The following is a 17,267-nucleotide window of genomic DNA, read 5'->3' on the forward strand; positions in this document are numbered from 1 at the left end:
AAAGGCTTTTCATAGAATTATTATGTTATGAATGGTCATAAACAGGACTGTAACTGATGATCTTATCAGTCCCATAAAAAAAATCCATAAAAAGGTTATCACTGGGATCTGAAGCTTAGGCTTGTTCAAAGTAAAATTAATTTATTTAGTATCACTTTCCAAAAAACTTCACAAATAATTTTGCTCTATCAATTCAACATGCAGATTTTATAGATATGTTTACAAACAAGAAGAAACATGTAAATCTGTATTATGGTTTAATTCTGCTAATGATGAGATACAAAGTTAACTTGAGATTCACAAATGGGACAATGCTTCTTTAAACCTAATTATATTCATAAGCATTTTTATTTAATAATATAATTCTGTTCTTCATACTTAATTAATATATTTTCCTTGATTTCTCTTCTTTAATCCTACTATTTATAAATAGCTGAAATTACTACTAATAAAAAGCACAGATTTAATAGGATCCAAAGCTATCAACATTTAATAACCTAGAAACTCCAAGTAATAAAGGAAGACAGAGAAAAAAAAATCATGAAAAATCATGTCCTTGGTTAGATAAGTAGATTTACGAGAAACAGCTTGACCAATCTGTAAACCAGAAATAAAAAGTTATATATATTACTACTTTCAGTTTTGAGCCTTTTTTGTTGGTTTGTTTTTTCAACTGGAGAACGTTCCATTTTTCTCCATTTGACACTTTGAGGTTAATATATAAATTTATTATATGTTAGGGGAAAAACAGATTCCACTCTATCTCCTGTGTCCCCCTTCAATCTCTCACCCAGGCTAGAGATGCAGTGGTGATCATAGCTCACAGCAGTTTTCAACTCCTGGGCTCCAGTGATCTTCCTGCCTAAGCCTCCCAAGTAGTTGGGACTACAGGCACATGCCACCACACTTGGCCTGAGGCTTACTTTTAAAAGTCACCTGCTAAAATTATACTTTACAGAAATAAAAGATAATATTTTAAAGCAACATTTAAGAAAATTATAAAATGATGAAAAGTTGTACCTTTGTATTTAATTTAAAAATTTGTGTTCTGCCCCACATTCAATAATTAATAGGCAATCATAATATGAATTTGGGTGAGTTTAACAGTTTTTAAAAAATGCTGATCAGTTGATTTAATTAATCTAGATTTCTTAGAGATTGGGGTGGAAACTGCGGGACTTCAGTCTACTAGGATATATATCCTACTAATTAAAACAAAAAGCAAAGCCACAAACTGGCAAATCATAATTTTGAGTTTAGTACCTAATTTCTAATTTTTAATGCTTTTGTCTTTTTCTTGAGAATCATTTAGTTTGTATTTTCTAGCAATGAGGTTTGTGAAGTAGTCCAATTGTACCACCAATTCCTTATACAGACCTGTTTTAAAAATAGTCCTTTAGAGTACCTGTAATTCTTAACTATCATCTGTTTTATGTGTTTTTCAGACAAATTTATTTTCTTGATAGTAATTATCAAGACAAGAGTTGACGGGAAATGTAGAGAAAATCAGGCAAAACCTCAGAATTTATCTTTCTCTAGATGATTTTCTAGGTGACAATAAAGTGGTTTAAACTGGATACCTTTTTAAAGAGCTCATATTGCTTAGAATATATAAGGCAAACTTTCAGTTTTCATTTATTTAAAGATAAAATACTAAATAAATACCTATGTCTATTGACTATAATTTATTAGTAGATCATACTGCCACTTTTTAAACTTATTTCAGATTGGCCAAGTTATTTATTTTAAGATGTTCTTCTTTTAATACAACTTCAGATGCCCAGAAATATTGCAAGAATTATACAAAACACTCCTTTCCACAGATTACTTGGTTGCTAATATTTTACTACATGGATTTTACCATTTTTCCCTCTTTTTTTTAAGGTTCTATATTTATTGATGTTCATACTTAGAGTCTGAGTTTAGACAGGGCATAGGAGGTTCAAGGACCACGTTTTAAAATTTGCTAGTTATTTTGCTCAAAAAAAAAAAAAAAGTCCTTTATATCCTGGGTGCTCTTCTTTGCTTTCCTACTTTTGCTTGTGACACTTCTTGATAATGCATAGTGATTGATAGAGCTAAAATTAATCCATCTTGACATAAAGTATATTATGCTCTTTGCCATGCGGCTGCCATGTTTAGTACTGCTGTCAGAGGGCTTATAGCACTTAACAGTTTATCTTGTTTAATTCATTTGACTGCTTTATCTCTGGAAGTAGAGCTTGAAAGCTCATGAAGTCAGGTGACTTGAGAATGACTCTTGGCCAAAAAAAAAGGGCTACAGCAAGGTATATTAGTTAAAATATTAGACTTAAGACTTAGCAATGAGCTACTAGGCAGCCAGGACAAAGAGAGTGGCTCCAGTTTGCTCTAAATAGAAAGCCTATCAGTTCATAAGGGCTGTAAGGAAAATGAACCATCAGAGTCTTTTCAGAAATGGTTTGACTGATGTCAACACAAGTTTTGTTTTGTTTCGGGCAGGGAGAGAGTGTTCTGCATGGGGATGGCGGTTTCTGGTAAGTGGAAAGCCTGATAAATTCTAGAAGATATGTAAAACTTTCAACACACATTTTCAAAGAAAATAAAAAGGCATAACTTGTGCATCTATTTCTAAAATCAGCCCTGCATTTTAAAAAAGGTACAATACTTAATTTTCAGGGACAGGAAAGTAAGTGTTCCATTAAATTAATCCTCTGATATAACGGTTCAATTTGATATAGACGTTGAAATTTTTTGATGGCCAATTCATTTGGCTACAGAAGAATCCAGGAGAGATGATTCTCAAACTGTATTCCATAAATCCCTAGAGGTTCCACAAAGGCATGGCAAGAGCTGCTATCAGGGGCAAGTGGAAACTAGCAAGGAAGGCCCAAGTCCTTTCCCTTCCACATACACAATGATGCTATCAGAATACCTCAGTGTTTCCATTATTTAATATATTTCTCCAATTCATACTGAGCATTTACTACTGGCCAAGTATTTACTGGTTTCATGAAAGAGCCTTTGAAAAAAAGAATCATTTGCTAAACAGATAATATGTGCCCCACTCCTGAAAACAATGTAACATCAAGCTCACACACATTCATTTTATAATTACTGCCTTGGAGTATACCTCTCAAATACAAGCACAGGCTGTCAAGACCAAACATAAGACTTGTTTATCCAAAACAAGTTATTTAAATTCCTTTAGGCCAAGTTTCCTCATCCATAAAAGGCAGATAATACCAATTACCTTATAGGGTTGTTTTAAGCTTGAGAAATAATGAGCCGTGCATTAAGCATAGGGAATGGCACATAGTAAGATGCTCAGTAGATGGTAGCTTCTATTACTATGATCCATTGTTTCAACTGGACTTCTGACAGAAGTAAAATGGTAGGTAAATTCAAAATGATAGCTATTATTGAAAACTTAAATACCTTATAGTACAGACAGAAATATTATTCATAAGTTGAAGATACCAAGACACCTGTTCAGGTGCCACCTAACACCCTACTTCAACTCTTACCACTCACCCCTCCCAAGCTCTCCCCCAGCCATACAGACTCTGTTTCAACTCCACAAACCCACCAGCTCCTCTCTTGTGCCAGGTCTTCATACACACACTTCCCTGAATAAACACTCTCTTTTATTCCCTCACTGTTACCTCTATTCCTCAAACCTTAGCTTAAAAGTCAGTCCCTCTGGGGAAACTTCCTCGACCAGTTCATACTATAAATGACAAATTTGATTTGGACCTTAAAGTTTCCCTTTCTTTCATACACTGATGACAAACAGACTCAGCCATACATTGCGATCTGTTAGAATGAGGGTGTATTTTTAGCACACATAAATAATTCCTCTAATTTGCTGTGGCAAAAGGTAGGTGTTCTGTTTAAATTACGTTGCAAACTATTCAAATTATATCTAAGTGCAGGTGCCAGTTATCCTAAAGTTTTCTATTTTCTACTCATGTAAAACATTTTATAGGACACATTGAATTTTCCCAGCAAAAAAAGTACTAATGTTAAAATTGATAGTTTGATAGACAAATTAGATATTAATAGGAAAGAAATTACATGTCTCTAAGAACAAAACTATGGAATCAACTAATGTAAGTCTATACATAGTCTTACACAGTAAGTGATTTGTTGAAGAAGAAAACTCCTTGCTTGGTGCAGTGGCTCATGCCTATAATTTGAGAACTTTGGGAGGCGAAGACGGGCAGATCACCTGAGGTCAGGAGTTCATGACCAGCCTGGCCAACATGGCGAAACTCCGTCTCTACTAAAAGCACAAAAATTAGCTGGGCATGGTAGTGTGCACCTGTAATCCCAGCCACTCGAGAGTCTGAGGCAGGAGAATCACTTGAACCCAGCAGGCAGAGGTTGCAGTGAGTCGAGATCGCGTCATTGCACTCCAGCCTGTCTCAAAAAAAAATAAAAATAAAAATAAAGAAAGAAAAGAAAACTCCTTGCAATTCAACTCTGGGACATCCTTGGGAATAGTTGCACTACAGGAATAGTTTAAGCCTCTTCTAACTAGAAACTCAAATTCCAATAAGGTCATCTAAAATAATAATATATTATTTCCACCCTAATTTCCTAAAGTCTTCTATCCTATCACAATGCCACACTTGATCCAAAACTATTATATTTTATGAGGTAGATAAAATGGTGGAGGTATCTTTATTGAGAAATCTTCTGGCATTTTTTCAAATGACTGATGACTACACTGGGTGCCTATTCAAAGTGAAAGACACCACCACCACCCCTGCAGATCAGATGAAGTTGATGTTGGTTCTGATCTGGAGTCTGAGCGTCCTCAACTCTTAATCCAGTCCAATACAAGGAAGGAGGAAGAAAAGTTCTTGCCTAGTAAAGAAAATGAAGCACTGGTTTGAAGACTAAAATAGCTACAGAGGATAAGTTACTTGAAAGTGAGAACAAAGAGAAAGTGGCCAAAAGCCAATGTTACAAAAAAGGGAGTTTAAAAACTCCTAATTTTTTTATTAGAAGATCATGAATTCTACTACTATTACTACTATTAATAATAACAATGAAAATAATAATAGTAAAAAATAATAAATGTATTAAAGGCTTATTTACTACCCTAAATATTTTAATAGAAGTATTGCTTAATATTTTTAGCTAAAAATGAACAAGATATTGTTACAACTATTTTATAGATAAGAAAACTTGAGTTTCAGAAAAGCCAATAAGTTGCCCAGTCATATAAGTAAAAAGGGCTAGAGTCAGGATTTGAATTTATATCTTCCAACTATAAAGCCCACTCAGTTTCCACAAAATCTGCTTCCCTTTATGAAGTAGTCCTCAAAGAAATACAAGAGGAAGCCCAGAAGCCATGGAAGAAAAGAGAGATAATAGTCAATAGTATCAAGTGTCAAAGAAAAATCCAGAAAGATCCTAGAGAATAACGTTGGATTTAGCTTGCTCAGAAGTGCACACGTTTCAATAGTTGGATGGGCAGAATCCAAATTATAGGATTAAGAACTGAACATACAGAAAGGAAATGTAGTAGGCAAGTTCAGATATCTCTATCAGGAAAACTGGCAGTGGGGGAATACCTAATGAAATAAGTCAACTGAGTAGGAAGAAAATGAAAATGCTAGGGAGGGGACACATATGAAGGCACCACAAATGAATCATCTGATTCAACCTTCTGCAAAGAGGCTCTTGTGCAACACTGTTCCATATCCCTCACTTCCCAGGTTCCTCTCCCACTCACCTTTACAGATTGCCTTATTTCACTTGAAATCTTTCATGCTTTCCTTGACCAGAGATACTTTCTACCAGTTTGTTTTTCTTGTGAATTCCAACTTTTCCTTCAGCATGCAGCTCAAGAGTCACATCCTTCACATTACTGACCCTCACTCCCAAAGACAATCTTCCATCTTTGCTCCTAAGCACTTTGTATCCAATTCCACCAAACTTGTATTTTCTTCAAAAGCTGGCTTCCTACCCATCAAATACCACCTCAAATTTCCTTAGAAACCCCAGCATTTAGCATAGTGCCTGGCACATTCGTCTTAGAACATGATATCTAGAACTGATCACGATGATCTAACTCTGGATAAAAAAATATTTTTAAAATTACTTAATAGAGAATCAAAGCATACTATTACTCAACTACTTAAATAGTACAGCTCTCATTTTCATAAATATTCAGTAGAGATGGACAACCAAAGGGCCTTAATATTAGATTGGTACAGCAAGATTTGTTTCCATTGTAAATCAGTATGGTCCTTCAAAACACCTTATTTCTTTATATTGGATACCAAAATTTTGCAGTTCTGGTTCTAAAAATAAATCTTTCCAAGAGCTAAAATCATTGTCTTTTTTTTTTTTTTCTTAAGACACTTATTTGGAATTCATTTTAAAATGTAGCTCCACCTTTCAGGATGTCTGCCACAATCTTAATTATGAGAACACTGTCCCCCTCAGGGAACCAAGCCAATGGGAATCAAGTCCCAAATAAGAGCAAACCAGAAAAAAAAGCCTTTGTTTCAGCTGCTTATATGAAATAATGGTCTCAAATGAAAATAATTCTATTCATGTCCATCAATGCTAGGATTCACAGAAAGCAAACCTCTTGACCCCGAACAGAAAAGAAAGATAAAGACAAGAATGATGGAGTGCACTATCTTGGGCATAGCTCCCCAAACTAACAAATTCATTTAAGTTATTTTTTAATCAAAATTTGATCCAAGAGAATATTCTATTATGAATTTAAGCAAACTATAGGCAATTTTTAAAAATCACAACTGATTGTTTTCACAGCAATAACTTTATCATAGATATAATTCTAATTATCAGGGTTTCTTGCTGGTTGTAATGACATACTACTTAGAATACGGCAAATAGAAGTGAAGATGGAAATGACACAGTATTGAAACTATGGTCTAAGGAATGTGAGGATCTGAGAAGTATTCATATTAAACTTAAATTACTAAAATCTATTTCCTAAAGATTAACAGATCATTTTGTAGATACCCAAAATAAAGAGATCTAATGGAGACTATTCATTTAAAACTTACCCTACTTGAAGATTGCCCTTCTCCTGCAACCTAATTTACAACTCTGGTTAGATTTGTTCCCCAAAGAAAATGTCATTTATCTTTTTGACCACAAGGATAATATGCTCAGTTTGCAGGATATACCATCTTTTATGTGGAAAGGGTAAATGTGTGACAGAGTGATACCAACCAAAAAGAACCCAATATAGCCAACTAGCTATTCTATTCCTTTTAATGACTCAGATTATGAACAAAGTGTCCTTTTCTATTCTATTCAGGCAATTTATAGAAAAAACAAAGGTTATTTCCTGAATATGGTGTTGAAATAAGCTTTTATCGCATAAAAAGGGGTTTCAAATATCCCAATTACAAACCAAAAATCTACCAGAAACAAACTCTCTGAGTCCTTTAGCAGGAAAAGGTAAAGACTACAATTTCTAATAAAAGAATTTCAGCAAAATTGAAAGCTTCTTTGGAAAAAAAAAAAATCTGGCTTTGAATTCAATAGAAGTCCCTCAACCCCAGGGTTCCACTGTACCTTACGTGTTACATTTAGAAGAAACAATATAGAGACAATACATTTACTCATTTTGAGATAGAAAGATTTGTGCCCTTCTCCAAGAAAGAGGTAAGACAGACAGAGATAGTACAGAGGAGGACTTCTGTTGCGAAGGCAGTTAAAACTGAAAAACCTAAAAAGGAGAAAAAAAAAAACCTTAGAGCCGTGGTCAAGATGGTTTAGAAATTATCCTCGATATTAGCAGTACTTGTGGAATACCTGGAGCCCAAGACTATAACAAGGAATAACAGTTCTGACTTCTTTCAAAGTTCTACCTTGAAAATAAAACTAATCTGGCTGGCTATGGAATAGCAGGAAGACATTTTCCTTTGTCTTTATCCCGGATGTTTAACTCAGTTCTAGGACAAGCAGGGGTTAGACAATCTCCTAGGTTGGGGCATAAAATGAAGAACAACGAAAATCTACAAGAAACTCTTTACTGAATCATTCAAGAATGAAGATTGAGAAGGAGCAATCCATTGCTAGTCATATTCTATAGAGACCCATCAGTCCAAAAAGTCTTTATAAAGATGATAAGACGGGTAATATCAAATTTTGAGTTTCTAGTCAAAATACTAAAGATATTTTTATCGATTTTATTGAATTGGACAACAATGTCTGTATTTGGAAATAAGATTCTATGATGTTCTGTGAGATAATGAAAAGACAGGAAATTTCATATAGCATTTCAGATTGAGTATCCCTAATCCAAAAATCAAAACGCTGAAATGCTCCAAAATTCTAAACTTTTTGAGTGCCAGTATGACACCACAAGAAGAAAATTCCATACCCGACCTCAAGTAACAGGCTGCACAAAATTACTTAAAATATTGTTTGAACTCATCCTCAGGATATATGTATAAGGTATACATAAAAATACATATATTTCATGTTTAATGCCAGGTGCCACCCCCAAGATCTCTCATCATGTATATTGCAAATATTCCACAATCTGAAAAAAATTCCAAAGCAAAAGTACTTCTGTTCCCAGGTATTTCAGGTAAGTAATATTTGCCCTGTACATAGTAAGATCTTGCTATTCTCTGTTCAGAATTTTCTATCCTTGAACCATATTGTCTAAGAAAGTGTGACAAATGGATGCTTGAGGTCATATAAAATAAACAAAAAACCATAAAAACAATTTTAGAATTGTTTTATTCAGTACTTACTACATGGTGAAATTAGAAGTCTTATGGCTTTGAAGAAACAGAAGAAGTGTGTAACACTGGAATCCTGAAATTTTCTGGTTTCTCACTGATATGGTTTGGCTGTGTCTCCACCCAAATTTCATCTTAAATTATAACTCCCACAATTCCCACATGTCTTGGGAGCAACCCTGTGGGAGGTGATTGAATCATGAGGGGTGGTACAGTAAATTGGTACCAGTAAAGTGGGGCACTGCTGAAAAGATACCCAAAAATGTAGAAGTGACTTTGGAACTGGGTAACAGGTAGAGGTTGGAACGGTTTGGAGAACTCAGAAGAAGTCAGGAAAATGTGAGAAAGTTTGGAACTCCCTAGAGACTTGTTGAATGGCTTTGACCAAAATGCTGATAATGATATGGACTATGAAATTCAGGCTGAGGTGGTCTCAGATGCAGATGATAAACTTATTGGGAACTGGAAAAAGGTGACTCTTGTTATGTTTTAGCAGAGACTGACAGCATGTTGCCCCTGCCCTAGAGATTCATGGAACTTTGAACTTAAGAGAGATGGTTTAGGGTATTTGGTGGAAGAAGTTTCTATGCAGCAAAGCATTTAAGATTTGATTCTTGGGTGCTGTTAAAGGCATTCAGTTTCAAAAGGGAAAGAGAATATAAATGTTTGGTAAATTTGCAGCCTCACAATGCAATAGAAAAGACATTCCCATTTTCTGAGGAGAAATTCAAGTCAGCTGTAGAAATTTGCATAAGTAATGAGGAGCCGAATGGTAATCACCAAGACATTCTTGACTGAAAGGGACCAACACAGAGCTCGGGTGGTGGCTTCAGAGGGTGCAAGCCTCAAGCCTTGGCAACTTTCCACATGGTGTTGAGCCTGCTAGTGCACAGAAGTCAAGAACTGAAGTTGGAGAACCTCTGCCTAGATTTTAGAAGATGTATGAAAACACCTGGATGTCTAGGCAGAAGTTTGCTGTAGGAGCAAAGTCCTCATGGAGAACCTCTGCTAGGACAGTGTGAAAGGGAAATGTCAGGTAGGATTCCCCACACAGATTCCCTACCGGGGTACCACCTACTGGAGCTGTGATAAGAGGGCATCTGTGTTGCGGGAAGTCAGAGACCCCAAACGGAGGAACTGGCTGGAGCCGTGACAGAGGAACATAAATTGTGAAGATTTCATGGACATTTATCAGTTCCCAAAATTTATACTTTTATAATTTCTTATGCCTGTCTTTCCTGCAATCTCTGAACATAAATTGTGAATATTTCACGGACATTTACCAGTTCCCAAATAATACTCTTATAATTTCTTAGGCCCATCTTTACTTTAATCTCTTAATCCTGTTATCTTCATAAATTGAGAATGTATGTCACCTCAGGACCACTATTGTACAAGCTGATTGTAAAACATGTGTGTTTGAACAATATGAAATCAGTGCACCTTGAAAAATAACAGAATAACATCGATTTTCAGGGAACAAGGGAAGATAACCATAAGGTCTGACTGCCTGCAGGGTTGGGCAGAAGACAGCCATATTTTTCTTCTTGCAGAGAGCCTATAATTGGATGTGCAAGTAGGAGAGATATCGCTGAATTTTTTTCCCAGCATGGAATATTAATAATTAATACCCTGGGGAAGGAACACATTCCTGGGGGAGGTCTATAAATGGCTGCTCTGGGAGTGTCTGTCTTATGCGGTTGAAATAAGGATTGAAATACGCCATAGTCTCCTGCAGTACCCTCAGGCTTATAGGGTGGGGAAAAGATCCCGCCCTGGTAAATTTGAGGTCAGAACGGTTCTCTACTCTTGAACCCTGTTTTCTGTTGTTTAAGATGTTTATCAAGACAATATGTGCACAGCTGAACATAGACCCTCATTAGTAATTCTAATTTTGCCCATTGCCTTGTGATCTTTGTTTTGCCCATTGCCTTGTGATCTTTGTTTTGCCCTTTGCCTTGTGATCTTTATTGCCCTTTAAAGCATGTGATCTTTGTGACCTACTCCCTGTTTGTACACCTCCTTCCCCTTTTAATGTCGTTAATAAAAACCTGCTGGTTTTGCGTCTCAGGGGACATCACAGACTCACCGATATGTGATGTCACCCCTGGCAGCCCAGCTGTAAAATTCCTCTCTTTCTCTTTATTTCTCAGACCAGTCGACACTTAGGGAAAATAGAAAGAACTTACATCGAAATATTGGGAGTTGGTTCACCTGATACATCGGTCCTCCAGACCCCAGAACAGCTTGAACTGTGCATGTGCAAAAGCCGCAAACACTCGAGGCCAGTCCATGAAAGTAGCCAGGAGGGAGGCTGTAGCCTGCAAAGCTACAGGAGCAGAACTTCCCAAGACCATAGGAACCCACCTCATGCATCAGCATAACCTGGATGTGAGACATGGAGTCAAAGGAGATCGTCTGGAGCTTTAATATTTGACTGCCCCACTGGATTTCAAACTTGCATGGGGCCTGTAGCCCATTTGTTTTGGCCAGTTTCTTCCATTTGGAATGGCTGCATTTACCCAATGCCTGTACCCCCATCATATCTAGGAAGTAACTAACTTGTTTTAATTTTACAGCCTCATAGGCAGAAAGGACTTGTCTTGTCTCAGATGAGACTTCGGACTGTGGACTTTTGAGTTAATGCTGAAATAAGTAAAGACTTTGGGGGACTGTTGGGAAGGCATCATTGGTTTTGAAATTTGAGGACATGAGATTTGGGAGGGGCTGGGGTGGAATGATACAGTTTGGCTATGACCCCACCCAAGTCTCATCTTGAATTGTAATTCCCACATTTCTTGCATGTTGTGGGAGGTAACTGACTCATGAGGGCAGGTCTTTTCTGTGCTGGTCTCATGATAGTGAATAAGTCTTATTGAGATCTGATGGTTTGAGAAATGGGATTTTCCCTGCAAAAGCTCTCTCTCTTGACCTGCTGCCATCTGTGTAAGACGTGACTTGTTCCTCCTTGCCTTGTGCCATGATTGTGAGGCCTCCCCAGTCACATGGAATTGTAAGTCCCTTAAGTGCTTTTTCCTATATAAATTATCCAGTCTCACATATGTCTTTATTACCAGCATGAAAATGGACTAATACACTCATCATTCTAGTATATTAGGTTGGTGCAAAAATTAAATTAAAATTAATGGCAAAAACCACAATTACTTTTGCACCAACCTATATATAATATTGAAATGTCTCAAAATTTTAAAACATTAGCTATAAACTTTCTCTTTATGTCAAAATCGACAAAGCAAAGTTACAATGAAAAATTGAATCAATAGAAGTAACTACCTTTGACATCAATATCATGATTGCCATATCCATTACGGGTCAGTAACAAAAGCTAGAAACTTTTAAAGGATTTTACTATAGTTTGCAAACCCAAGATAACAGCAGCACATTAACAATTCAAACATTATAGGCATGTCAGAGGAGTAAGGAATTACAGCACTAATCTTATCAGTTATAGACAATTTACATCCACAGGGATACCACTGGAATATACTGGGGAGCTTAAACCTAACACTGTTCTACTTAAGAAAAAATAATAATAATAATGACAAAGAAGAAAAACAGGCTTCCAAATAATTCTGGGAGGATAACATAACAAGGGTCTCCAGGCAAATACACAACAAAAAACTGCGTGAAATAAAACACTTTGTTGACAAAAAGAAAATGAGAGTTCTCACCTTCTTTCCTTGGTGTAAAGGAATATAAGGTATCACCTGCCTTGAATGTCTCAGAAGAAAAAGCTAACTTGAGGAACTGAAAAATATGCCTGCTAGGGGTGAGCCATATGGTACAGTACAATGTTTTTTCCAAAGTGTGGTCAAGGTGTACACAAGATTAATTTTTCTGAGGTCAAGATTGAAGTGTTGCGGGGGGGTGGTGAGGGTGTGTATGTATAATCTTCTATTTATGGTTAGTGACACTGATTTTCCACTTCTGACAGAAATCCAATTTTTTGTTTTTAATATATGTATTTAATATAAAACATGATTCTATTTAAGAAGCAATCAGGCTCCCTCTACCAACCCCTATGCAGTAAGGTGACTGGCCTTCCCTAACTTTAGTAAAATGTTTGGAGTTTGTTCTTTGGTTTAATCTCTGCATTGAGGAATACCAAGCACGGGAAATATCACATGAAAAAAGAGAAAGATTAATTAAATTAGTGCAATAAATACCCAACTCTTTCCCCAACTCAGCTCCCAGGCAGCCAAGCATTCCCCCACTAGGCAGGAAGTTGGACAAGTCTTCTTAAAAAAATTGACCAGCCAAAGAGGAAAAACAAAAATACTGAACATCAGAGGGTTCTTAATTAAAAAGCCTCGTCAGTGAGATGACCCATTTTGAAGTCAGTAAGACTCACTCATACATTCAAATCAGTATCTTATACCCACATTTTAAAATATGGATAAACACGCACAGATTATCAGACATCAGAGAAAAGCTGTTAACATGAAAGACAGAGACATAGTAAAAAACAAAAGAAAACAGAATAGGGTACCTTAAAAGAGACAAGATAAAGAGAAAAAAAAATTCAACAACTTAAAACAAATTAGTATCTTCAGAGAGGAAAAAGAAAACCATGAAATAAAACATAATATTACGAAAAGGAACACACAGGAACTTTTTTAAAGTTCTTGAAAATTAAAAAAAAAAAACTGATAGAATTTAAAAATAATAGAAAGGCTGAACAATGAAATTGAAAATAGAACAAAAAAGGTCCAGAAAGTGAAAAACACAAGAAAACAGAGGGGGAGGGAATCATAAATGAAAAAACTGAATAAAGTTTCCCAGAAATGAAAAAGCATGAATGTCCAGACTGAAATGGCCCATCAAAGGTTCTAGCACAGTATTTGAAAATAGGCCCGCATCAATGCACATCATCAAAAAGTTCATAAAACTGGAATTTCAAATATTCTACAAAGTTTCAGAGAAAAAAAATCACATAAACCACATAAAAAAGATCAGAAATCAAATTGGTGTTTGGCTTGTCCATGGCAATCCTGCAAACCAGAAGAAACACAATCATTAAATCTAAGAAAAATAAATGAGTTTTACGGGAAAGGAAGGTAATCAATGCTTACTACAAGGCTGGATTTGAAAAGCATTTATATATCATGGTAGTGTAAGCACTGAATACTTATTTACTAAAATTAAAACATAACATAGATTGAGACATATGAAATTATTGTTTTTGTACATAAAAAAAATATGGTTCAATCTGTCAAGAACATGAGGAATCTGAAGGGTGGGTGGGTGGGTCAGGTTTTGTGTTTGTGTGTTAGGAACCAGAAGAAGTTTATGCCAAGATAATGCTTTAAATGCTTAAAACTAAAAATTCAAGATGCAGTAAAATATGTATATTATCTTTAAGTAAATGGAAGTAAATATCAAAATAACAAGTTTAAAGAAGTCAGTGTAGTTGCCTATGAGGAGTGGTTTGTGGGAGAATGGGGAAGGTTAAAGACCATATTTTTAAAATAACAAACCGTGCGAAATTTTTCGACTCTTTACACTATTATATGACCTATTAAGACCTGGTGTAAATATTTGATAATATGTAAATTCAATAAAAAGAAAACTTTTTTCATGTTTACAGAAGGCACCTTCTGGAGATAGGAACGCCATTTTCATCACACTCTTGTTAGTGATAGGCACTCTCTCAAAACCATTCTTCCATAGAGATGAAAACCAGAGTGAGTTAAATGTTCAACATTGCCTTTAAAAAGATAACTGTTATCTTTTTAAACTTAGTTATAACAATGTCTGCATTGTTCTTTACTTGCTCTTTGGATGACATGACATAAGCTATCCCTTTCTCAATAAGGTTTGGAGTCTTAAAATTGGTGATGGCATTAATAATAGCAGAGCCTTTTAAATCACCATTTTGAGGACTCATTTTTAATGGTTAAAAAATATATAAAAAGATAAAAACATAACCAATAATGTGGGCACTAAACAATGGGTACACATGGACATACAGATGACAATAATAGATACTGGGGACTCTAAAAGGAGAGAGGGTGGGAAGGGGATAAGTGTTGAAAAATTACCGATTGGGTACAATGTTCACCATCTGGGTAATGGGTACCCTAGAAGCCCAAACCCCACCATTATGTAATTTATCCATAAAGCAAACCTGCATATGTATCCTCTGGATCTGTAATTTTAAAAAAGACAGAATATGTTTAAAAGAAATAAAAGAAGCATAAGCAATAGATTGAAACATGTAACACTGTTTGAAGATCAAAACTACATATAGTTCAATCGAATAAACTGGGAGCTTGTGGGATGGGAAAGATGTGTATGTATATATGGTAGAGTATGCTAAGATTTTTTTTTTAAATCTAAAAAATAAACACAAAACGGCCAGGTGCGGTGGTTCACGCTTGTAATCCCAGCACTTTGGGAGGCCGAGGCGGGCAGATCACGAGGTCAGGAGATCGAGACCATCCTGGTTAACACGGTGAAACCCCATCTCTACTAAAAATACAAAAAATTAGCCGGGCGTGGTGGTGGGCCCCTGTAGTCCCAGCTACTTGGGAGGCTAAGGCAGAAGAATGGGGTGAACCCGGGAGGCGGAGCTTGCAGTGAGCCAAGACCGCGCCACTGCACTCCAACCTGGGAGACAGCAAGACTCCTATCTCAAAAAACAAACAAACAAACAAACAAAAAGAATAAAACACAAAACGATTATTTCAGATGTCTTTACTTATCCCAAAAGCCAATGACTTCTGTACGATTCCACCACACTCCCTGCCCAACCCAATTCTATATCCTGTAAAGAATATAACCTTGTATCTATCATTTACAAAAATGTCCTTCATCATCTATAACCCATCTATATCCTTCTCCCTAACCACTTATTTATAATTGTAAGAGCAAAGTTTGCTAAAGAGTCTCTTTAATACTAAGAAATTATAGGCAAATCTTGAATCTCAAGATAATGTTATATGACATATGATCTTTCTCACTTATGTTCTCACCACTCTTTGGAAAAAATCACAGGCCAGTGTGTTCACAATCCACATACATGAACAACATTACTTTGTCAGTATCTTTCCAAAACAAGTCAACTGCCCTGCATATGAATAAGACCTGTAGTTAATATCTGATGATAAATTCGCTTCCAACTTTTAAATGGCATGAGTCAGATCTCCAGACCTTTAAGATTATTCTATTTTCATTCAACAGTATTTATCAGCCACCTAATGCCAAGGCACTTTCTAAAATACCACAAAGGCAAAATCCCTGCCTGGAAGGTACATACATCCTATTAAGTACTACTGTGAGCCACCTAATAAAGAATAATATTGCTGACATTTCAATACGAAAGAAATAGAAAGTTGTGATAAACAATGGGGAGCGAAGAGAAGGAGAAAACTTTGGGTGGGCATGTCAGAAAAAATAACTTGCTTCAGGAGTCAAGACAGGCTGTTTGAGAATAGAGATTGTAACAAGTATTCATTTTTGTATCCCTATAGCCCAGCACAGAAAGAAGCTGGCATATCCAAGAAATGCTCAAGAAACATTTGCTGAATGAACCTAAAAACTGAAGTATGCCTGTCATAGCAAGACAGTAAAGTCCAAATAATCTTTGGATACAGGTATGTTGGACAGCCAACATAATGAAAGTAACAGCATCTTTTCTAAGTTCAGCAGCTCCTTACCTGTTGTTGTACTGGTACTTGCTGTACCACCTGCGTAGGCACTGCTGCTTGACTAGCCACCGAAGTTTGTAAGGTCACTGTCGAGCCTGTGTCTGACCCAGTCTCTGATGTCTGCATGATGGTCTCTGAAACAGATTAAAATGAAATTAAAGTTTAAAATGTTACTCCTCCATGACTAGCTTCCTTACAATTGTTCTTAAAATCCTATACTAAAACTAACTTTCAACTCTTATACCTCTTATCCCAACATACTACCATGACAGTCCATGCACATATTTATATAGTCATTTTGACCACTTAATAAATACAGAAAATTACTTATCCACGTTCTTTAAAAAAATTCCCATTAGCACCACTTATCCTGAGACTATCTGGGTTAAATTTCATTGAAAGCTACCTTCTATCTCATCTGTTATAAATCGTTTAAATCCCTTCATAAACTATCATCCAAAATTATGTCAAAATGCTCTTATAAGCCAATAAGCCACCTGGGAATGCATATCAGAAGATAAAACTACCAATAAGCCACCTGGGAGAGCATATCAGAAGATAAAAGACATAGATTTGGAAATTCGCCTTCTATGGACTATATTCGACTCCCCACTCCGGTTTTGTTTGATGTAAATGTCACGAATTCTACTTTCTAGACACTTTTATAGGCTGTCAGGATGTCACCAGAGCATAATTTAGAGTAAATCATTTCTAAGGTCCTTTCCAACTTAAAACAAACAGAGAGTCAAATCATGAGTGAATTCCCATTCACAATTGCTTCAAAGAGAATAAAATACCTAGGAATCCAACTTAAAGGGATGTGAAGGACCTCTTCAAGGAGAACTATAAACCACTGCTCAACGAAATA

The 17,267-nt window shown here is 36.0% G+C and overlaps 1 protein-coding gene across 27 annotated transcripts in view; it reads right to left on the reverse strand.

Annotated features, from left to right (window-relative positions):
* LOC105491823 (regulatory factor X3) overlaps nucleotides 1-17,267 on the reverse strand; it is a 320,376-nt gene that overhangs the window by 176,310 nt on the left and 126,799 nt on the right. For all 27 annotated transcript variants that reach the window (XR_011612518.1, XR_011612519.1, XR_011612517.1 and 24 more), the window contains one exon: nucleotides 16,409-16,533. Coding sequence is in view for 23 of the 27 variants with exons in the window: in XM_011758505.3 (XP_011756807.1) it covers nucleotides 16,409-16,533 (125 nt within the window). In the remaining 4 variants the exon portion in view is untranslated. Of the gene's footprint in view, nucleotides 1-16,408; nucleotides 16,534-17,267 lie in introns of those variants that run through there.

Source organism: Macaca nemestrina, chromosome 14 (assembly GCF_043159975.1).
Source record: "Macaca nemestrina isolate mMacNem1 chromosome 14, mMacNem.hap1, whole genome shotgun sequence".
Lineage (NCBI taxonomy): Eukaryota > Metazoa > Chordata > Mammalia > Primates > Cercopithecidae > Macaca > Macaca nemestrina.